Below are 22,595 nucleotides of genomic sequence, written 5' to 3' on the forward strand. Positions count from 1 at the left end.
AGGTAAGACGTGTCGCCCGGCTTACTGTTGAAACAAGTCTAATCTATCTTTGTCGTCCTAGCTCTTCATCTGGGAAGGCTTGATCACCAAGCTCGATCCATTCGTGATTCGTATCGTCGTCATTCACGCGCCACGCCCTCTGCTCTGCAAGGTCCATATGAATGTCATTTCGTTGTTGTGACATCGTAGATGATTCGGCAAGTGGTGTTGCATTACGAGTCCCAGAGTGGCTGTGACGAGTACCTTCGCCAGTTAGGTGGTCGCCACCGTAGTCTTCATCTGTTGCGAAGTTCTTATTCAACTTTTCGTCCTCTTCGTCTTCTGGCGTCCCTCCGCGACATGCCCAAGCATCCACAAATCGGAGCACTTCACGCGGCCACCAACGTTTCATAACCAGGAGACGGAAAGGCACAAGGGCGATAATCAACACTGGGAATGCGGGAGCTCCTCTTGTCAGTGTGAGGATGAATATCACGACTGTGACGCAGATTTGCAAGATGGTATAGAGGTGTATTGGGAGATAAGATGGGTTGCGAGATGGTGTCTCTTGGCTATTCGCTGAGCTTGGCTCCATTACTTTGTGCAGGGACTGCGGGAGTGGTGGTAGCTCAGATGGTGGAGTAAGAACATAGAAGGTGCGATATAGAATTGGGCTAGATAAAGATTAGCGCTTAATGCCATTTGGTGCCTTTATTGAAGTTCTTCATACTTCACCGATAAGCTCTGCTCCCCCATAAAAAGGAACAGCCCAGCCAGAACACTGGTCGGTGTTAAGCCAAGGAGTTTCATAAACGGCGGGCTCACAAACAGCAAAATAGCCCCTGAATGGAGAAGTGCCGACCAGCGCTGTTCATAAACTTGTCGGACTTGCCTTGTTTCTATCTTCTCTTCCCCGTCGACGATGACACTTACTGTCTCTGTTTCTTCGTGCATAAGGGATTCAGAATGCAACGGGGCTTGTGGGAGAAGACCATTGGAAGGCGGTATTCCCAACATACCACAAAGAGCTGTAGTTGTGCCAAGTAAAATGACATCCCAAGCAAATCCGCCTGGCTTGCGCGTGCCATATCGATCAATGGTGCAGATTATTGAGCTGACTTCATGGTCAAAGAAGAATAATACCGTAATGATGAGACCGGGGATCATTGAAGCAAAGATCCATGAGACTGGTAGTTTCCAAAACTCGACAAAGAAGATATCCCGCTCTGGGGATGTTGGCCGAAATGATGTGCTGACGGGTAAAGTCATTTTATCGAGATGGGCTAACTCGCCCACATAGGGTAAACCGATGAAAACAATGATGGAGATCGCAGCGGCGTATTCAGTCAGACATAATCTGATATATCGGTGGAATAGTGGCTTCCAACTCTCTGCCGTGGATAGGAAGATGGCAAGGAGCATTGTTCCGACTGCGCCAATGACGGCATAAAGAAACGCCGCGAAAGATAGACTGTCGTGTGCCCTTTCGAGCTCTTGGATTGCCTTGTGGAAGTAGATAATGCTGTTTAGGAGGGAGAAAATCTCTGTTGCAAACGTCGTCACATAGCGCATTGTCCAGTCATGGGCATTGATGATCGCCAGGACATAGTGCATCCAACCGGAATGTATCAAGGACCATGCCATGAATGGAAGGAAAGGGATCTGGTGGTCATGATAAGAAAAGATGATCTCGCAAAGGTAAGAGCATATGATCATATATCGCGTACTTTGAAAACCTCTTCACATAATGAGTAGATATTCTCAGCCAAGACCGAGAAAGGGCCGGTAACGCCAAGGATTGTGAGGGGTTGGATTGAGAATCTGCATATGGTTGTGAGTCACTCGCTGTGTGGCTTTAAGTCTGTCAAAGTAACATACAGGGAGAAGATAGTTCCACACAACCCAGTGCTCAAGACAACCTCAATAGTTCCCCAACTCTTACCAGTCAGAACGTATAGATCACTCGCAAATGTGATTCCCGGCAGAAGATTTGTAAAGAAAACATAGACTGCGCTAGCAAATACCAATTGATTGAACACTGTCCAGTCAGACACATACCGCTGGCGGAGGTTGGCGATGTCCTGTTTGACTAGACGGAATGGACGAAGCGGACCACCAGCGGCCACTGAGCCTCGTAACACCCGTAAAGGTTTCGGCGTATGCTTTGAGGGTGTTATGATGGAGTGGGCATCTGGATCTTGGAGATGGCCTTCTGAATCAAATTCCGAGGGCTCCTGTCTGCTTGGCCGCCTACGTCGTCGGACACGGGTTGTGTCTCGAATAGAGGAGACTCTTGTGGAGGGCGGTCGGAAGGCTGACATTAGTGACATGATTGGCCTTAATCCGATGACATTGCAATCTCTAAGAAGAAATAAAAATAAAGGAGGGTTTTGTGAAATGGAGGAAGATGACTGACGACCAAGAATGTCCCAGTTAGTTATTGATGTTCGCCTCACAAACAAGGCTTCAAATCCACTTAAACCTTACTAAGACAGCGAATACTTTGCTATCTTTTGCAACCTCCTTGAAATCAATAAGCGGCTACAGACTCTTATAATCCACATTGAAATAGGGAAGCTCTTTTAGGGCCATCGTACGACTGTGCAAAATCAATACCAGAAGAGTTTTCTCACGGCATATTCTCTTATCCCCAAGGGGGCAGTACCCCCGGCTTGAAGTTTTGAATCTAATATATTGGAGCTACTTGTTACGCATCTATAAACAAGACGTGCTGTACTCGCTGACTTTGGACGTTCCAAGAGGACTCTTTAGCCAAGGCTTTAAATTCTCAATTCTTCGATCGGGCATATGATATTGATGATGAAATAAACCAACTATGGAAGTCATCTAATAATGTTGAAAAACTGACCTGTTTGCCACGCTTATTGAATCTGCATAATCACCTCCGTTCCAAGCTCAGTCTACCCTTAGTGTGGAAGGTAGATTACTCGCGGTAACATCTGCTTTGCTTGATCGGACCACCAGTGTGGCTTTTAACGAGACTTTGTGTTTGGGAGTCTTTTTAGGCCTGGACAATCTTGGACTGGCGCAGACTGAGCCCAAGGCGCGAATGGAAAGGCTCTGGCGTATGATGCCACGCGTACCTTATCCCTCGTGTATGAAGCTGGTGAGCGCCTCGAGATCGATGGACTCCGATGGGCGCCTCGTACATTCTTACGGCAAGTTTCGAACAAGAAATTCACCGAGGGTCCGTCCAATGGTCCTCCCATCGCAGACATGGAGAATTTATCTATTGGCACTGTCACAAAGCGATGTATGGCTATGCATATGGCTGGAATTATTGTTTCTTCTGGTTCGGCACTGCTTGGAACATGTTCGAGCAATAGACGAGGATGACTGGTATCAAGTGTTTTTTGAACCACGCCGCCATCATGGTCCGGGTCTCCTTCCCTATGATTTCGACGAAACCGGTCAGCCTTGTGTCGATTTCAGAACTCTTCGGCCGCACAGACATGTCTTTGGAGATTAAGCTCGGGCGATCTTCTAATGGCTTTGTGGGCTTGGTCAAGACGACACTGAAGGGGTCATTTACTGCAAAGATATCGGCACTTTCAATGGGGAATTAATTGATGTTGGGAACAGCGCGAGGCTTAGATCTTTGTTTCCTCCATCAAACAGCCAATATGGTGAGCAGTATGTGCGACAAAGGGATGATTGCACTTTGGAGGCAGTGGTTGGTCTACTGAAGCCGAGTCAGCAACAGTGTTGCTTAGGTTAACATTGTTACCATAAATATCAAGAGATTACAAGACGCTTTATCATGTTTTTTAAGGTATAACAGGATTATCAGAGACTGACGGTCATGATGATACCTAACTCGAACTTCGTACGCGGCGGAAACACCACAAATCCGCGATTTACCTATCTAAATACCCCGTCGATCGTCGTATTTTCGCCGTAAACCCTAGATAGTCCATTTTCATAACAATTATGAGTTGGGACTCTCTCGAAATGAGCTTTTTATCTAGATTGTCATTTCGCCTTGGGGGTAACTCCAGTACGTAGTTGATATTCGATCTTCCTCACCGCCAATCCTTCCGCCCTAGACATTTTGACGGGTTTTTCTATTCCAACTTTAACCGGCCATCTCAACTGTCCAAATAATCAGTCCCTTGAGACCGATCGTCAACCGGTCTGACTAAAATGAATCGCATGTTACCGGACTGAACCACTATCCACCCTTAACGCGCCACAATGGCCCAGTTCGTGCCGCGCAGTGTCTTTCCCCATTATGGGGCTATCCCCAGGTCCTATTTCTTAGGACATCATCGGGCTGGTCTGACCAAGATGAAGAACATGCTGGCAAGCATTGACTATGTTGTCGAATGTCGTGATTACCGGGCCCCGGTCACCTCAATAAACCCAATGTTCGAGGAAGCTTTGGGCAAGATGAGGCGACTAGTTGTTTATACTAAGAGAGATCTGGGCGGGATTCCCAAATCATCTGCTCAGAAACAAGTCAGTTGTGCTTGATGTATTCTCACATTATCAAATCGGTTGATCGCTGACACGTCTTCAGACAGAGCGAAAGCTGCAAAGTTTCGATCCAAAGAGCGCCGTCTTCTTCACAAGCTCATCCTCCCGCCAGGATGTCAGCCAGATCATCAAACACCTCCGAAACGATGCCGAAGCTCCCGATAAGCTTGTCAGCTGTCGATTATTGGTTGTCGGAATGCCCAATGTCGGCAAATCCACTCTGATCAACAACCTACGCAACGCAGGCGTCGGCAAAGCTAAGGCACTGAAGACTGGACAGCAGCCTGGTATCACACGCAAGATAGCAACCCAGGTCAAAATCATTGAACGTGAGAGCGGATCTCATGTCTACGTCCTTGACACACCGGGAGTCTTCATGCCGTATGTCCCCGAGGCAGAAAGTATGCTGAAGTTGGCACTCTGTGGCTGTGTCAAGGATAACGTCATATCGCCAGTCACACTTGTGGACTATCTACTGTATCATATCAACTTGCATGACCCGCAGGTTTATAAACGTTGGTCAGAGCCGACCAACGAAGTCGTTCCTTTACTTGAAAGCTTTGCGCGCCAGACTGGTCTGCTTAGCAAGGGAGGTGTGCCAAATATGGACGGAGCAGCCATCCATTTCATTCAAAAATGGAGGCAAGGAGATCTAGGTCGATTCTTGGTGGATGACCTAGAGGCGGAGGAACGACGACGGGAAGATCCTGAGCAGGTATCGCGCTTGAGCATGACACAGGCCTTGAAGGTCGAACGGGTGACTCGAAAGAATAAACCCGATGTAACTAGTAGTCTGTAACATACTGAACATAATAAATCCCTCTTCGGGGTAGGAACGAATCGTTAGAAAAAGTAAAGGAGTATCATTACGAACAGAAAACAAATGCTTGTGTTGTAAATATTTTGCAGAAGCACCCGTAACGCCCAACCCAACGTAAAACAGACAAATGAAATGTGAGAAGCTCGAACACCCGGAGTGTCTAGATCAAGAGATCTTATCTAGGAGACGGCGCCGTCGTCTATCCACAAGCTCTTCTTGCACCTCTTCTAGTGTCGGAAGCCTCCATTCCACTCCATCACCGGCATCACCAGGTAGAGATTGCCAGCCATCTTCAGCATCATCCTCCCCTTGGCCACGCAAGTGCTCAACAGCCTCTTTCTCCCGCTGCTTTTCATATTCCAGCAGCGTCCCATCTTCCTCGTCGAGACCATAACCAAAGTAATTGGCATCAACCTTCCTCGTAGCAATATCTCCGCCTCTGCCAGTAGACTCTTCTTCCTCGGCAGGACCCTTCGCGCGACGGACCGCAGCCTCAATCATTTCCTTGACACCGGGTAGCTCCCGAGCACGACCGTAATATTTGTACCCTTTTCCTCCGCCCGGGATCTCGCGCCCTTCATCGTCATAGACCCGATTGGATCCGCGCATGTAGTTCGGTCCGCCGAGATTACGGATCTGCATTTCCCAGGCCCATTTCTCTCTCATGAGCTTGTTGATTTCATCGTTGAGATCGCGGATCTGGTAGTCGCTTAGGCTTTGTTCGTGGATGCGCGATACTTTGCGGGAAATCTCTTTGACGACCTGACCGCGCCAACGCTCGCATGTTGGGACTGAATCGATGGTTGTGATGGCCTTAGGGCGTCGTGTGCGTGAAATGTCAATGATTCCAAGGTCTGCTGCTTGCTGCGCTCGGAAGCGGAACAGCATAGACTGTGCCTTCTCGCTGTTTCGTGCCTATTACATAGCGGGGGTTGGGTTAGCAAAATGTGACCCGGGTTGCACATGGACTTTTCCTGGTGCAATTTGGTTGTCAGGGGCACTTCTCACCATGATAAAGTATTGACCAAGTCAGCGACCCGAAAGAAGTCGGGTATCGGGGGGCGTTGGCAGGGAAGAATCCGAAGAGGAAATCATAAGCTTGAAGCTTGGAGGTGAAGTCACGCGCTAATTGCCGCTTGCCGCGCGGATATCACGTGCCCTCCTCCTCACCTCGAATATGCAGCCATTTCATTTGCTATATTAACCTATGGCAATATAAGCATTCATCCTTTTTTATGTGTCTCCTTATATCGTCCATCCTATAAACAATTAAGCTAAGATTCGATGTTAGCATTCTTTCGAAATTCTGACATGCAAATCCGTGAGTATATAAAACATACATTACACCCCACAAGACCTAGGGCCATATTTTTGTTGGTGTCCTTTTCAACCAGTATGGTAGTCAAAACGCACGGACTGATTAGGAAGATACTTTATTAAGGTTCAAGAAGACAGAGGACGAGGAGTTGACCAGATAGAGTCGTTGACATTCGGGTACGTGGTTTAGTAGAAATGATCGGATGCTACATACACGGATGCTACGAAGTTTGAAGAAAGATTGGTCAAAGACTGAATATACGTTGGTGACTCATTACATTCTCATCGTCATAGATAGCCTAGTCAAGTCATAGAGCGTATTTACTCTTAAGCACGCATAGACAAAACATGCAACAAAACAACCATCCAGTACAGAAACACCCAGAGCAGAAATCATTCAAGGGATAAGCATGGCCTTTCAAACAATATGAACAAGGCCGAGGCCAGCTCAGAAGACTGAGACATCCCTTCCCCAAATGCACGCAATACGCCGTTAACGGTAACACAAAATCATCCCATCCCTAATCATGGTTGCAACTCCAGACAAGATAAGCCTGTCAAACATCAATTAACCGCTATTCACAAGAACCCCTTGGTGTTGCTGGGTTGCCGTTGGGGAATGTCATTAGATCCATAGACACCACTACCGCGACGGCTGCCGGTTTCGCTGAAAGTGACATTGCGGCCAATGGTGCTGCCTCGCTCAGCGCGTATGGCCTTCCAGCCATCCAGCTCGCGCTCTAACCGTAGTGCCTTCTCTCGCTCCTCGCGGAGCTCCCGCTCAGCGCGACGAGCCAGTAGCTGTGCGTCTGAGTCATTGTGCTGGAGTTCCTCGATATTGCGGAGGAGTCGTTCGATCTTGTCCCGAGCTCTGTTGATGTCGTCATTGAGCTGGGCATTCATCTTATCGCGCCGGTCGATCTGAGACTGAAGGTCCTTGACCGTGCGATCGACATTGCGAAGAGAGCGCTGCTCAGAACTGTGCTTGCTCTCCTGGTCTTCGAGGTGGGTTTCCAGCTACACGAGCATGTTAGTATTAAAACCAAAAACGAGTCTAGGGATAGTATCTTACCTCCTTGATTCGCTTGTGCAAGAAGCGAACATCCTGGCTACCAGAGGAGTAGCTCTTGGTTTCCAGATCAACACAACGGAGTTGCGCCTCCTTCAGCGACTTCTCGAGAGCCGCCTTCTCCTTAAAGAGTTGGGCATTGGCCTCCCGCTCAGCAGTAACTTCCTTCTGCATTTCAGTGGCCAAAGCATCGGCGCGGCGCATCTTGCCAACTGCAGCGGCAGAGACGTCTTCCTGCTGAGCAATTCTGGACTTGAGCTCAAGCAGTTCACGGTCCATGCTTGCAGCGTTGCGCATGGATGGGCTTTCGCCCCTGGCGAGATCTTCGAGTCGCTCGCCAGCTTCAGCCAGACGACCCTCGAGCATCTTCTTGTCTTTCAAGAGCAAGTCACGCTCGGCAGTAACATCCTCAACCGAGGTCCGAAGAGTGCGGACTTGAGACAGGAGCGAAACAACCTTGCTCTGGGCTTCGTTGTGGGCATTTACAGCCTCGTCACGAGAGTTGGTAACATCCTGCAAGACAACATCCATGCGGGATTTCTCCTTAGCCCATGTCGAGCTGTTGAGAACCTCATTATCCCATTTGCTGCGGAGGTCTTCCAGCTCCTCGCGGAGACGAGCAGTCTCTCCACGGCCATTGAGAACACGCTCACGCTCCATCTCGAGTTCGTTGTTGAGGGTAGAGAACTCTCTCTGGTACTTTTGCCTGGTCTGTTCCATTGATGTCTCTTTATCCTCGAGATCGATGGCTCGCTGGTTTCTGTAGTCCTCAAGCTCATTCTGGAGACGCTGCTTAGCCTGCAAGGCGCCTTGAAGCTCGGCAGCTTGGTCTTCCATCCGGGCCTCAAGTGACTGCGCCTGCCGCTGCAAGTCTTCAACGAGAGCATCCATTTCCTTACGCTCAGACATGATCTGGGCACAGGTCTCTTCAGCCTCCTGGCTTTGTGACTTGGCAAATTGCTCGGCACGCGAAGCTTTCATGACAGCAATCTCGGCCTGCTCAAGCTTGTTGAAGTACTCATCCGAGCGGCTCTTGTACAACATGAGGCTTGACTCGAGATCAGCTGAGCGGGATGACTCGGCATCCAGACGAATCTGTAGATCCGAGAACTCCTGAAGAAGCTGGTTGCGGCTCACAGCGTCTTGGTCTCTGCCGACTTGCAATTCTTGGGCCTCAGACCGGGCATCACGAAGTTCAACCTCCAGTGTTGCCCGAGCACGCTTCAGCTTTTCGAAGTGGGCCTTGGCATCACCAAACTCAGCCATAGTGTCATTGTGGACTTTCAAAAGGGAGCGGCGAGATTGCTCCTGTGAGTTGATGAGATCGTAGAGTTCTTCGTGCGATTTGGCCTGGACATCACGAAGTGACAACTCCCCAGAGCGAATACTACGCTCCAAAGACGAGACCTTCTTGGAAGAGTCATCGAGTTGGTCATGGAGACGACCGTTCTCACGCTCGAGGAGCTGCATACGACGGACCGACGGGCTCTCATCCTGCCAGATATCACGGCCGGGCGTGGATCGTTCAATCTGGCTCTGGAGATGCTTGTTCTGCATCTCAGTCATCTGGAGCTTATTCTGAAGCTCTTCCAGTTCAGCGGCTGTATCCATGCGCCTCTGGTAGCCCTGTGTATCAACCGTCCGATCGGAGCGTGCAGAGTCGTTTGTCGCTTCGTGGACGTTGTAACGCCGGTTGGGCGTGGTGGGATTGGAAAATCTTTTGAGGGCGTTTTCAGAATTCTTCCTGAAGTGAGCGGGGGTACGCGTGTTGGCTACTTCATTCTGGTCGATCTCCTCGAGCAAGGCACGCTTAGAAGATGAGTATTTGGTGTCGAGGTCCCTCATCTCATCCGCGTGGCGTCGGCGCATTTCAGCGAGCTGGCTTTCGGCTCTCATGTACTTCTCTTCGGTGACGCCAAGCTTGTTCTGAACAGTCTCAAGGACTTGCGCCAAGTCAACCTGCTTCGACAGGTGTGGCTGGACTGCCTCCCAGGATTGCGTGGGCTCACTAGCTTCGGGCTCGAAGACCTTGTGCAAGAGGATCAATTGGCGGTGCAAGTCCTCAATCTCCCTGTTCGCCCGATCCAGAGTGCCCTGAGTTTGACGAGTGTTAGCTTGGGCTTGAGTGCGAAGTTGGCGTTCCGTCTCAAGTTTGCGATTGGCCTCGGCGAGTTGGAGGTTGGCAGTAGAGGCGGCCTTTTCAGCATTGCGGCTGGTCTTGTGCTCGCGGTTGACCTCGTGGTTAAGATCCTCCAGGCTCAACGACAACTTCTCCTTCTGCTTTTCCATAGATGTGATCATGACCTGAGACTCTTCCAGCTGGCGACTCAATTTCTTGGTTTCTTCTTCCAACCTGGCCTTCTCCTTTTGTAGATTTGTCAACCGGAGTCTGTTGCTATCGCTGGCCTTCGAGTTTGACCGGGCGATGTCGAGGTTCTTTTGCTGGATCTTAGTCAAAAGAGATCTGTTATCATTCTCAGACGCGGTCAGTCTGCCCCGAAGGGTCACAAGCTCTCGCTCTAGACGCTCCTTGTGTTGGTCATGACGGAGGCGGAAGTTGTCGGATTCTGATATTGTTTGCATGAGCTCTTGAATTTGGACCGACAGCTGAGACCGCTCTGACTCTACTTCCTCAAGCTGGCGTGCCTTTTCCTCGAGGTCCTTGCGCGAGCTCGTCATGCGCTCTTCGGCCTGTTTCATGATCTTGCGCTCAATCTCGGCTTCGGCATTCATGCGGGCAGTTTCAGCGTCGGTGAATCTCTCACGAAGCTTGATCAATTCCCCTTGCAATTCTTTCCGTGTCGTCTCCGCCGCGATCCTTGCCTCAGTGGCTCGACGTAGACTGTCTTGCTGAAGGTACATCTCCTTTTCAATGGTGATTTTGGACTCGTTGAGCTCGTCGTACTTGTGGGTCAATTGTTTAAGGTTGTGCTCAGAGAGCATCTGGACGTCGTCTCGTGATTGGCGTTCGCGACTGAGATCGGCTTGAGCCCGGAAAAGCTGACCCTTGAGATCGTGTACCTGTTCCTCCAGCAGCTTCCTGCTCTCTCCAGCCTCGGCATCTTCTGATCGCTTGTCATCGAGCAAGCGTTTTAGATCGGCGGCCTCGCGCTGAAGCTGGGTCTTTTCGGAGCGCATGGCATCTCTTTCGGCTTGCACCTCTCGAAGACGACTTTGCATGTTGTCATGACGCGTTGACAGAGAAGCCTTCTCGGATTCGATGCTCTTCTTTTCCTCTTCGTGCTTCTTCACATCGTTTCGAAGAACGGCCATCTCGCTCTCCTTGCGGCGGAGAAGATCTTCATATCCGGTAGAAGTTGTTGATAGTTCGGCAATCTGTTCACGAATAGATCGATTTTCCTCTGAAATATCACGAACTTGCTTTTGGGACTTTTCGAGTTCTTTGGAGGTAGTTGCGAACTTGACCTCGAGGTCTTGATCGGTCTTCAATAATTTGGCTTCCAGGTCTTGCAGTTTGCGGTCTTTCAAGCTGAGATGACTTTGAAGCATCTTAATCTCCTGGTCTAATCCTTGGATCTGATCATTCTTTCCTGAAAACTGGGTTTCGGTTTCGGAAAGTTTGCCCTCCAATTCTTCCAGTCGAGATTGCAAGTTGTTCTTCTCAGACTCTAGTGTTTGGATGATCAGTCCTGCCTGCTCCAACTGTGTAATTCGAAGTTGCAGCTCCTCGTCGGTCTTCTTCTTTGCATCAACGATTTCGTCTAGTTGCTCTTCGAGACTTTCCTGGTCGGCGATCGCACCAGCAAGTTTTTCGGCAAGTTCTCCTTCGCGATCTTGCAGACGCTTGAATATTTCCTCCTTATCCAGTGCGAGTGCACGCTCACTTTCCAAGGTTTGCTGGATTTTCTGGATTTCAAGCTCGGTCCGACGTCTTTCTTCATCCAGCTTCTGGCGGCCCGCGAGATCTTGTTTCATCTTGGCTTCGAGTTCCTGGATCTTGTCGTCTCGCTTTTTGACTTCCTTTGCATTCCTCGTATCACCTAATAGGGGCTTCATTCTTGAGAACATGCGCCACCAAGGGCTTCCCTTCAATTCAAGGTAGGCATGGAAGTTTTGCTGGATGATACGAGTGGCCTCGGCACGATACAATCGTTTGTTCGAAATGCGTCGCTGCACGAATCCTCGAGCGACGGACTGGAAACGCGTCATGATGGTGCGGATGAGTTGGTCACGTTTCTCTTCCAAGTCGGCGAGGACACCAGCCCGGAAGAATACCTTCGTCCGACCAACACGATACCAAGCCCGATCCATGCCAAGCTTCTCCAGCATCATGCGGGCGGCACTCTGTCCCTCCAGATATCCTTTCGGTATATCTTGACAAAGGACTTCGTACCGTTGTCGGAATTCCGCAAAGTGCAAACGATTGGGGAATCCAGTACGGGCAATTCGAATGCCTTCCAGAACACCGTTGCATCGTAACTGGTCCAACACCAGCGGAGCATGCAACATCTTTGGTCGCTTCTTGTGATTGGGAAGAATACAACGAACGAAATGTGGGTGAGTGGAGTGGAGCTTTGCCATCAAGTTAGACAGCTGTTCCTTGTGTCTTTGAGCAGCTGTTCGGAATAGACCCTTCTTCACGCGGCTTCTAGGGTGGTTGCTACCATCTTCCTCGGAGTCTGCGCAGTCGGAGAAGAGATTCGCGACGTGTGGCTCATTGGAGGTGGCTAAGAGGCGAGTGATGTTGTCATTGAGGGGATCCTTGTTCTTCTCAAGCCAGTCATTTGTCGAGTACTCAACTTCAGCAGCGTAATGAGTCAAAATGAAACCTTGGTTGAGACGAGATGCACGGTACTTGGGCGTCTTTCGATCCCACAGACCATGGAGCTTCTCGGTGAACGATTTATCTGTGGCTTTGGGCATGACACAGTCTTCATCAAGACAAGAGAAGATACCAATGGGATTGGACAGCTCGATCAAATCAATTGTCGGCTGCAGGTCTTTTCCGAAGTCGATGAACTGCCACTCGATTTGCTCTCTGGCGTACTCCTCTTGTTCCAGAACGAACATGTGGTGGTTGAAGAATTGCTGGAGCTTCTCGTTCGTATAGTTGATGCAAAGCTGCTCGAAGCCGTTATTGTCGAAGATTTCAAAACCAGCAATATCAAGGACTCCAATGAAGTAGTTGTCTTCACTGGCCATCGAGCGACCAAGCTGGTTGTTGATTCGAGCGACGAGGTCTCCAAACCCGCGCTCGTAGATACCTTTGGCCAAGGCATCTAGGGCCATACGGACCTGTTCAGGCGTCTGGACCTTTTCAACCCATTCACGGCCTGCCTTGACCCGTGGGTGAAGTAGGCCTTTGACAAAGGGCTCTGCCTCAATGCCGAGAAGCTTGCAGGCCTTTTCCACGCTTGAATAGCCCTCGGGAGCCAGGGCCGCTTGATCTGCACGTACACTCGCTTTGGCAACACTGACATTGCCCAAATGCAACACAGCAGCGATCGTTTGCAAGATACAAAGCTGATCCCCTTCGGAGAAGTTCATCACGTGGAAAGCCTCGACCAAGGAGTTCCATTCCTCTTGGTCAGATACGCCTACGATCGAGTCATTCCCTTCTCTTGTGTAGGCAAAATCTTCAATCTGGAGGTCCGAGAGCAGGAGCTTCTCACGGGTTTTGCGATCTGCACCCTGTAGAAGCTGATAAAAAACGTGGTAGTTCCGTTCGTTGGAATTCGGCTTCACCACTCTTGACTTCTCAAGCAGGTACCAATTAATCCATGCTCCAGCAATCTGACCCGATCGAGAGAACTCAATGCGAATGAACTTTCCGAATCGAGACGAGTTGTTGTTCCTGACAGTTTGAGCGTTTCCAAAGGCTTCGAGAATGGGATTGGCTCGTAGGATTTGTTGCGCAAGGCCAGTGATTTGTTTCGCTCCGGATCGGGCATAAGGTGTGTCGGAGGTGGCAACAGCTGCGAGGTATTGGATGACCTTCTTCGTGTTCTCTGTCTTACCAGCACCAGATTCTCCAGTTACCAAAATACTTTGATTTTCACCCTCCTCAACGAGATTTCGGAAAGCCTCATCCGCCATGGCGAAGATGTGGGGTCTGGTCTCCTCTCTCCCACGGCCCTTGTACATCTTCACGTATTCATTGGTGTAGATAGGCAGTGGACAATACGGGTTAATTGTTACGAGAAAAAGCCCAGAGTAGGTCTGCAAGCCCAGTATGTCAGCTGCAAGTCCTCGTATACATGGGCTTTGGAAGGGAAACAAACATAGATCAAATCTGACTGATATCTGGTGTGAAGGTTATGGACCACCGAGGCCTCGTTCAGATGGGTGAGTTCCGCCATATCATCTGCCTTGTCAAACTTGGCTGGGTTAACTTTGTCAACCTGGTCCGCGTCCACCTCACGTTGCTATACCGATGTCAGTAGGTGTCCTCATACGTGTTTCATGGGCCTCCATACGTCGCCATCGTCGCTTTGCACCAACATGCGGCCTCCTTCCAATTCCTCTAGTACCAGGCCCCGGACGAAAGCCTTCTCATTGTCTCGTAGCCACACATATTTGTTTCCCGAGAAATCGTTGTCTCCTTCGATTCCACGGATTTGATCTGCCCCGCGACGTAACTCCTCGGACTTGATAAAGCTTGGGGCAAATGTTCCGGAGGACGGACTGTTCTTCGCCGAATTTGATCGTTCGCGGTTTCCAGCTGAAGACAAGGTTGGCGACAGCTGCGACACGGATGAATTCCGCAGGTGACCTCTTGCTGATTCCAATCCATTAGAAGATGTGATAATGGCAGATTTAGGCCTCGTTGATTGTGATTGGGATGTCTGTGAGGCTGATGGACGCGCAAAGAGGCTGGCGCGTTTCGGCGAGCCGTTTAACTGAGAGGGAAGCATGGTGGTCGTAGTTTCAATAGCACATTATTCAAGCAGCGTAGTGTTTCTCATAATCAAGCTTATTCACGATTGTCGAAATTGGGTCAAGAAAGAGAAGTAAAAACCGAAAGCAATGTCAAATACAAGTTGGAAGAAGAGTGGAGTGACGCACCCCGATATCGATGATGTTTGTTTACTCTGCGTTCCTCAGGCGCCCGCCGATCTCACATGGCCCGTGCACGTCATTGTCACGTGAGGGACTCGATCTTTTTTGGTTTGAGGCGCTGAGGGCAACCGAAGGCGCGTTCACCAGTTTCATCTATCCCTGTCTCCTTTTGCGATCAAATTCTAGTCTCACATATTTTGTGTCTCACTTGACTGTCATTAAACTGCCCTCCTAATACCGACTGCTTAGTTCTTCAAGTTCCGACTATCCTCTCGCGAGACCTACGAACTCCGCTACTCCCACAATATTCGCAACCTCAGTCAGTCATGACACTCAGGACCGGAAATTGACGCATCTCTTCCACACCACTCATCGCTCCTGCGATCCGAAGAGAATTCATTTATTTGCTCCATACTTGGTCACATCATGCCTGACCAACAACCTCCACCTTATGGTGGTCATCCGAAATATGGTCAGCAGTGGCCGGCATATGCCTCGATGATCACCCCAAACGCTTACAACCGCGCTGACTACGGTACACCGAATGGACCTCCTCCGAACGCTGCTCCGAAATCCGACAACAATATGGCAGCTTTCAACGCGAATGCACAGCTCGCAGGACCAGGAGGCTCTACGAACCCGGCCCTCTTCTTCCCACCTCCTCCATTTTCATTTTTCAACCAGTTTGACCCGTCGCAACTTCCACCCATTCCTCAGATGCCTTACCCAGCGATGGGATTTCCCCGCCTCTGCTTCCAACAGGGTCCTCCAACCCTCCCGCGGCGCATCCCAGTATGTACCCGCAGGGCTCGCAACAACCGCCTGCATCAAACAGGAATGTGAACCGGGTCATAGACCAAGCAGACAGCAGCAGGGAGGAAGGCGAAGTCAGTGAGGAGAATGAGGAAACATCACTCCCACCGAAGCCTCTTGCTGCTGGCCAGGGTTCTGAGATGGAAGAAGAAGAAGCCGCAAGTTCTGGTGCACGCTCTTCCGGGAGAAGTAGTGGATCACGTAAAACTCCTTTAATCCTTATCTACTATGTGTTCGCTTTACTGACTTCATGCAGCATACAACCCTCCTCTATCAATGTCTGTAGACACTGGTGCAGTACATCACGCGATGCAGTCTCAAAAGCGAGATGCGCCTGCCACAATAACTAAAACCCCTCAATCCCAGAAATCAGCTGCGCAGCTTCGGATTCAAGCTCAAGGAGCTTTGCTCAGCTTGGCGCCTCACCACATTCGCTTCAATGAACTGGTTGCAGAGGGTATAAATCCAGTGGTCCTACGACAGCTTTACGAGGAAGTTGGAATTAAGGTTGTCACGTCAACAGAGCAAGCCCCGGCCCAGGCTGACTCAAGCCCTGCCAAGGTCACAGGTGCCATTGAAGCACCTAAGCAACAGGTCGAGGCAGCGAGGACAGCAAACGAAAAGCGTGTCTTGGCGAAGGCAAACATACTAATCCCGCAATCTTCTGGCTCATCGGCTGCTGCTCCACCGAGCTCAGAAAAGCCATTAGAGAGGAAGGAGCTCATTGCTCAAATGCTGGCTGCGAAAGCTGCTAAAGCTGCACCTTCACCAGTCGGTAGTATAAAGTCCGCACCGACCCCGCCGTCCAACTTGACTCCTCCAGCACCGAAGGAACTGCCTGCGAAGGAAAAAAGCAAAGCTCAAACCGAGTTGGCAAGACAACGAATCGAGGAACTTAGGCGCAATGCTTTGCGGAAGACTAAACTTGCTGCTCAACTAGACCAGACCGCGGTCTCATCGCCACCTCAAGCTCCAGTTATTCAGCATCCGCTTCCCCTTCGACCTCCTGTGCCCGAGCTCTATCAACCTGGTGGTCTCCCGGGACTTGTCATGACTGAATCAGCACAAGAGCCAGATGAAAGTTCCGCTCCCGAACTCCTTCATGATGTATCTGTCGACCCGACCCCGGTATCACGAACCTCGCAGCGCAAGCGGCCTCGTGCGTCCGATTTTGATGAAACAATCGCTCCTCCAAAGAAGCCTTTCACCCCGGTATCTGGCTATTTCACCCCCACCGATAGACTCGTTATTGCAATCAGCGATGATGAATCGCTTTATGGCGATGATGAGGATGACAACATGGACATAGACTCGAGTCCTGGAGAGGAGCCAGTGTCATCCGGAAGCGCCACCGCCCATGAGGCTGCCCTCCAGCAACAGCCCTCTATCACCAGGGCTTCTACATCAACTCCACAGGTTCCCTCCAGCAGTGAACAAGGAGACATTCGACTCAAAGATATGGAAATCCAAGCTATGCGCCGCAAGATTGCGGAGTTGGAGCTACGACGTAAATCGAAACTTGCTGCTAGTCGCACTCAATCACCTCGCACCTTGGATGACTCTGGAACATCGTCATCTGGCGGACAATCTTTTGCGGCTGACGTGGGGGTGGCAGATACTCCGGCCGCACCTACCTCAGTCACTACTCCCCCTCCTCTTGTCTCGCTGATCGTTCCAATATCATCGATTCCTTCAGTGATTCATCCATCAGAGTCCTTGCTGCAATGGATAAGGAGCAGCTGAACAGCATGCAGTCCAAAATTCTGCGGATGAGGGACATTGAATCTGGCCATCCTGATTTGGACGCGGGAATTTCTTCGTCCGAGTCCCGTCTTTCTGTTTGTCGTCAAGAGGCTGAGGCGCTGATATCGGATATCACCAAGGGAAGAGAAGATCGGTGTCAACTCGTGGAGGAGTTGAAAGGTCTCAGCTATGAGATCAACGGGTTGTCATCAGAAGACTTGAATGAGCTTCGGCGACAGGCCGAAATCAAAAAGCAACATCTCCCCGCACCAGAAGGTAAGATCCTGTTGAAATTTGAATTCAGGAACTCAGGATTTTTCGTCAAGTTTCTAACTCGCCATCACCATAGCTTCTCCGTCATCTCCACCTACCCTCAGCAACGTTATCCCGGATGGCTCTGGTCGTGAGCCAGAAGATACCCTTGGCTCCCAGGTGCCTGCGCAAGAAACGTCCACATCATACCAGACAGATTCTGCTGGGTCAGCCATGGATGAGTCTGATGACAGTAGCAGCGATGAACCTGATTCGTCTAGCGATGATGAACCTGCTAACTCCCCTGTCCAAGCTGATCTTCCCGCAACTGTTCCTGAGTTCTCAGAGCCTATGGATATTGACTCTTCGAATGAATCCGAATCCGCGAGCTCGCCATCTGCTGCAGCCCACTCTGATGCAGAGCCTGCCGATCAACACTCCTCGCAGCATGAAGATAGCGAACGGTCTGTTCGTGAATCTTCGGCGGTATCTGATGCTTACGAGCCGCCTGAGCCTGAGACTGATGCTCAGTCCGAAGGCTCTAGCTACAGCCCTCCTCCGTTCAGCCCAGCTCCTCCATCTCCTCCATCTCCTCCAGCTCACGTAGAAAACACAGCAACCTCAGCGCCTTCGGTTGATATCACTCAAGCCGATGAAGCACTAACGAACGATAACCAGGTGCCAGCCCAATTGCCCCAGTCGGACTCGCAAGTTGGCGTTCTTGGCGTATGAACATCATCTTTCTCAGAGGAAAATCTCGGTGATCCATACTAACTCCTATCTAGACTCAAGAATCATCCGCCAGCTCGGGGAAGAGATTCACCCCATACAAAAGTCCTCTACGAAACTTCAAGGCTTATCGATATCACCCCAATTATGCTGAAGACGTTTCGAGCGGTCACCGTTCGCTAACATACAGTCATAATATTGATTCGATGCAATACCTATGCCCATACGAATTGGCCGGGGGTGTCTGCAATGACCGATCCTGCGAGTTTCAGCATTTTCGGGACATGACTCTAAGCGGTGCGTCGACATGAACAACGTGTAACACCTTTTCTCGAGCCCACCTTTGGCGTATTGCACCTTTTGGTCTCCTTTCTTTTTCTCTGCCTGCATACTCCCTCCCTTTCCTTCCATTCACCCTCTGCTGCTTTTTTGCCCTGTTCGCATGCTGACCCCAGAACCATTAACCTCAACAGACGACAAAATTCTCGTCCAGATGGGTGCCGTCCGAGAGGGTGAGACTGAAGAAGAAAAAGAAAACTATCTCGCTGGGCTGAAAGAGATTATCAACGACATGCGGCGTGATAAGGTGAAAGACTTCGACATTGTGGCCGCCGAAATAGCCGCATACCGTAGGCGCTTCCTCAAAGACCCGTCGCGTGTCTTGCCCCTGTAACTTTCCAAACCCCTTCATCGGAAGACTCTTCAAGAGTCCTCAAGGTGAGAGCTGTCTTCCATTCGTCTTGTGAACCGCCATCGAAGTATTCAATGGCATGGGACATTGCACCACATGGGACTCAGTCCTCCCAATGGCCATGACTCCATCTATCTTTTCTTGCGATATGATATCCCTTGACACCGCCCTCAAGGCACTCATGACATCCTTCGTCCGCATCATTAGCCGACACGGCTTTTCTTCATTGCAATTGCATTCTCTCGGCCGGTCGCGTTCTTTGACGCCGGCGTCTTTTTTTCTATTCCTTGTTCTAGGCTCTGGGCCTTTGCATTGTCCAAGGGGCTCAGCGAAATGGCGTTGGGGCGTCTGCATCTTCTCAGCTGCTGATAGTTCAGCTCTGGGAGAGCTCTGGTTACCGCTAATCTGCACGGTTGTACGATTATAATTCGGCGGGTTTCGCAGAACATATTCATAGCACCAGTCAATATGTATTTTCTATCCAACCATTGGTCTTTCATTTTTAGTACGATTTCAATCAGTATGCCAAGTAGCTTGGGCTTCGTTTAGGTTATGCACGTTTGAGTCAATCGACTGACCTCATCTGACCACCTGTTCAAGATGAGTCCCCGTGTGTACATCTATGATATGGAAATCCAGTGACTCATTCATGCTGCGACGCTAGAGAATTAAAACAAAAAACCAAAAAAAAAGAAAATATCGAAACGTACTAGCTTCTAACAAATGACTAGCAAATACCCCACAACTCATCCCAGCCGCACACCCTACATATAGGTACATACATATCTTCAGCTTCACTAACTCAACCGCCCCGCCGTGAGAATTGGGGGCAGAAGAGAGCAAAGAACAGCCCAGACCACAAACCCAGAGGGAACTCATGACAGGAATAGATTGCCAAATAACAGCCAAGGAACAATAAGCTGTGGATGATCCGGGCTGACGGAGTGCTAAGTATAGTGTGGGATTGGGGGCCGAGTTATAGTTCGTGCGACCGTTTCACGATATCGATGATAATAATAGTATATGGGGTGAATGGCAACATTAGCCTTTCTCTTACAAGTAATCATAGAAATAATACCAAAGACAGTAAGTAATATTGAAATTGCTTATGGTTTATTTCGAGATCGGAATGAATGTATACACTATCCCGATCTATAACCTCCGACCTGTAGTAGCGCAGGACCGTTTGTGAGTCAGGACGAGGCAGAATAGCGGGGCCAAGAGAGCTACAGTGGTTCACCCCTGCTCGCAAAGGAAAAGGCGCGCCGTGTTTCTGGAAGATTTCTTGTCCAACTTGTTTGAATCATCATATTGTAGTAGTATGGGGAAATGTTGGACCCGTTCCTGCGCCCGTGTCCGCGCCCGAAAGCGAGGGGTACAGGTTCGCTTAGGAAACTGCCGAGGAGCATGTCATTAGACGGAAAGTGGAGAGGAATATGACAAGCAAAGACACAAACTAGTCTCCGCGGAACAAGCGCAGGCGCAGAGAGAGGGAGAGAGAGAGAGCCAAGCCAGACCCTTCGGGGCGCACAGTCCACCCAACACAGCCTCAACGAGTGGGACAAACTACAACGACAATGACAACGACGTCGACTCATAATCTGGAATAGTAAGGAAGAAAGTATGATCAAGTAACACCATCGAGGCTGTAGACTGAGGCTGAGGCAAACACAAGAAAGGGCGGAGAAAGGGCCAGGGCACGGGGTCCCCGCTATAGTTCAGTGAGAACAAGACCGCTTCTTTACTATGGGCCGTAGGGCTGTTTGCTGCAGATGGCAGGCCCAAGAGGCGGTAACCCAAGGGGAGCCCCGGGCGCAGTCTAGGGCTAGGACACCCTGGCGTGCATGACGCCCTAAGAACCGGGCTCCTGTTTCGGGGAGCCGCAAGATGCTTTCCAACCAACCATAAAATTGATCAGCTGGGTAAATGGCAATTTTACCCTTGCCCGGGTTTGAGGCTCGGGTTGAGCAGGGGTTTGCATATTCCCTGGTGACGATCACCATGGGCACAACTATGACCACATACGACATGGCGCAGTTGGGGACTTACCAGATTAATAGATATGTAGAGAAATGGAGAAACGGAGAAAATGATAGAAAAATAAGATATATTCTAAATATGTCACACTCAACTAGAGTAAATAGCAAAAAATCGAACACCCAAGGCATACAGGGATCCAGCCCCATACGCTAAACCAAATCCAGCCAAGTATACAATCTATCCCCAAACAAGATACACCTGGAATATGCTGACGCTGTAAACATAGATGGGACCATTCCAAAAATAAGCAGAGATATAGAAATAGAAATATAGAAATGTCGGAAACACTAGCGCGAGAGTCAGCTTCAAGAAACATAACCAGCTGAGTATGAGGAATAGGCTCACCATTGTAATCGTAGTCGTCAATCCTTGCAGAATACCTCAATCTCACTTAACATAGGTGCAGTAAGAGCAGGCAGTATGGTTGCAGTTGATGCACTTAGGTTGATGGTTGTAGATCTTAGGTCCATCATTGCATTGGCAACAGATGTACATGTATGTTTCGCCGTGGACTCGAACACCCGCTAGTGAAGCCGGCGACGTGTCTGTGTAGTCTGCGCGGAGTAATGGCCGTACCCTTGGCAGCTCTGGTACTTGAGGCAGCATAGCCTTGGTGTCGAGGGCTGTTGTGAGAGGAGAGTTCATAGGTACGGCGGCCGGGTATGGTGATGTTGGGTCACAGCTGTGCGAGTGGGAATGGGAATGCGAGTGAGAGGACGTGTCCAAGTCCATGTTCATGCTGAGGGAGATCTTCTCGTCGGTGCAGCGAGCGCAGCGGCGTGTTCCACACTGAATGCAGGCGTCGTAGAGCGAGGAGTTGTGAGGGCCGAAGTTGCAGCCACAGCAGTACCATAAAGAAGCCATGGTGGTTATAGGCTTGATGATTTGGTTGTTGATCAGAGGCAGATTGGATTTCTTTGAGCTTTGGGAGCTTTGAAGATTCAAGTGGACTCTATATAGTAGAGCGGGATGTATGGCTTGGATCGTTGGAGTTATACAAGACTTGGTTTGGATGGGATTGAGTTTGAGGATGAATTAGATTTTAAGCATGGGAACGAAGGAAGCTATATAGGAATCTGACGTGAAGAATAGAATACTTAAAGTATCAGTTAGAAGCGCAAGGCAGTGTCCAGCAATAGTCAACAGCCCCAGGCAGCCTTGTCGCCGTATTAGGAAAGGTGGATTAGGGGAAAAAAGGGCGTTAAACCCCCGGGCAGTCATTTGGGGGCCATGGGTATTGAGGCTGTTCTAGTTGCACATCATCCGGGGTGATGGGCCTTCCCAAAAGATCGCCCGAGTGGCTTAGGGTGAGAATCTAGGGCTGCTATTTGCCCAGGGCCAGCCTGTGCCTAGATACCGGGTGAGGAAGTGAATCATAGATGCCCGGCGTTTTGACTCAACGGGTCCCCGCTGTATCCACTTCAGGGCCAAGCAAAGGCTTGCACACCGTCTCCTATAGGCACTCTCACCCTAGAGAATCTATGAGCTTCGGGGCATTCTGGCTGACTCGGCGCAGCCGAAAGAACGGTCTACAATCGTCCGTCTAGAATTCGGGTTCGTTAGATGCCTTGTTCTCGCGAGCTTCAATTGGTGTTGTTGTTCTCCACCGGTCCTGTTTTTCCAGG

At 50.0% G+C, this 22,595-nt stretch overlaps 6 protein-coding genes across 6 annotated transcripts; 2 read left to right on the forward strand and 4 right to left on the reverse strand.

Annotated features, from left to right (window-relative positions):
* Nucleotides 1–43: 43 nt before the first annotated feature.
* On the reverse strand, nucleotides 44–2,309 carry N7446_009689 (uncharacterized protein; the record flags this gene model as incomplete). Its single annotated transcript, XM_058518434.1, has 4 exons — nucleotides 44–653; nucleotides 710–1,641; nucleotides 1,707–1,800; nucleotides 1,858–2,309. The coding sequence occupies 4 exons, from the start codon at nucleotides 2,307–2,309 to the stop codon at nucleotides 44–46; spliced, it is 2,088 nt and encodes a 695-aa protein (XP_058369222.1).
* Nucleotides 2,310–4,194: 1,885 nt separating this feature from the next.
* N7446_009690 (putative GTPase MTG1) lies at nucleotides 4,195–5,275 on the forward strand (the record flags this gene model as incomplete). Its single annotated transcript, XM_058518435.1, has 2 exons — nucleotides 4,195–4,458; nucleotides 4,520–5,275. The coding sequence occupies 2 exons, from the start codon at nucleotides 4,195–4,197 to the stop codon at nucleotides 5,273–5,275; spliced, it is 1,020 nt and encodes a 339-aa protein (XP_058369223.1).
* A 186-nt stretch (nucleotides 5,276–5,461) lies between these two features.
* Nucleotides 5,462–6,307, reverse strand: N7446_009691 (pre-mRNA-splicing factor ISY1; the record flags this gene model as incomplete). Its single annotated transcript, XM_058518436.1, has 2 exons — nucleotides 5,462–6,211; nucleotides 6,305–6,307. The coding sequence occupies 2 exons, from the start codon at nucleotides 6,305–6,307 to the stop codon at nucleotides 5,462–5,464; spliced, it is 753 nt and encodes a 250-aa protein (XP_058369224.1).
* Nucleotides 6,308–7,192: 885 nt separating this feature from the next.
* On the reverse strand, nucleotides 7,193–14,557 carry N7446_009692 (type II myosin; the record flags this gene model as incomplete). The annotated part of the gene is made up of 4 exons (XM_058518437.1): nucleotides 7,193–7,630; nucleotides 7,686–13,862; nucleotides 13,925–14,068; nucleotides 14,120–14,557. The coding sequence occupies 4 exons, from the start codon at nucleotides 14,555–14,557 to the stop codon at nucleotides 7,193–7,195; spliced, it is 7,197 nt and encodes a 2,398-aa protein (XP_058369225.1).
* Nucleotides 14,558–15,128: 571 nt separating this feature from the next.
* Nucleotides 15,129–18,912, forward strand: N7446_009693 (uncharacterized protein; the record flags this gene model as incomplete). The annotated part of the gene is made up of 7 exons (XM_058518438.1): nucleotides 15,129–15,498; nucleotides 15,558–15,716; nucleotides 15,772–17,210; nucleotides 17,270–17,534; nucleotides 17,608–18,236; nucleotides 18,296–18,536; nucleotides 18,713–18,912. The coding sequence occupies 7 exons, from the start codon at nucleotides 15,129–15,131 to the stop codon at nucleotides 18,910–18,912; spliced, it is 3,303 nt and encodes a 1,100-aa protein (XP_058369226.1).
* A 2,445-nt stretch (nucleotides 18,913–21,357) lies between these two features.
* On the reverse strand, nucleotides 21,358–21,834 carry N7446_009694 (uncharacterized protein; the record flags this gene model as incomplete). The annotated part of the gene is made up of 1 exon (XM_058518439.1): nucleotides 21,358–21,834. The coding sequence occupies one exon, from the start codon at nucleotides 21,832–21,834 to the stop codon at nucleotides 21,358–21,360; it is 477 nt and encodes a 158-aa protein (XP_058369227.1).
* Between the last annotated feature and the right edge of the window lie 761 nt (nucleotides 21,835–22,595).

The sequence above is a fragment of the Penicillium canescens genome, assembly GCF_028828765.1.
Source record: "Penicillium canescens strain IBT 15451 chromosome Unknown utg000006l_segment0_segment0, whole genome shotgun sequence".
In the NCBI taxonomy this organism is placed as follows: Eukaryota; Fungi; Ascomycota; class Eurotiomycetes; order Eurotiales; family Aspergillaceae; genus Penicillium; species Penicillium canescens.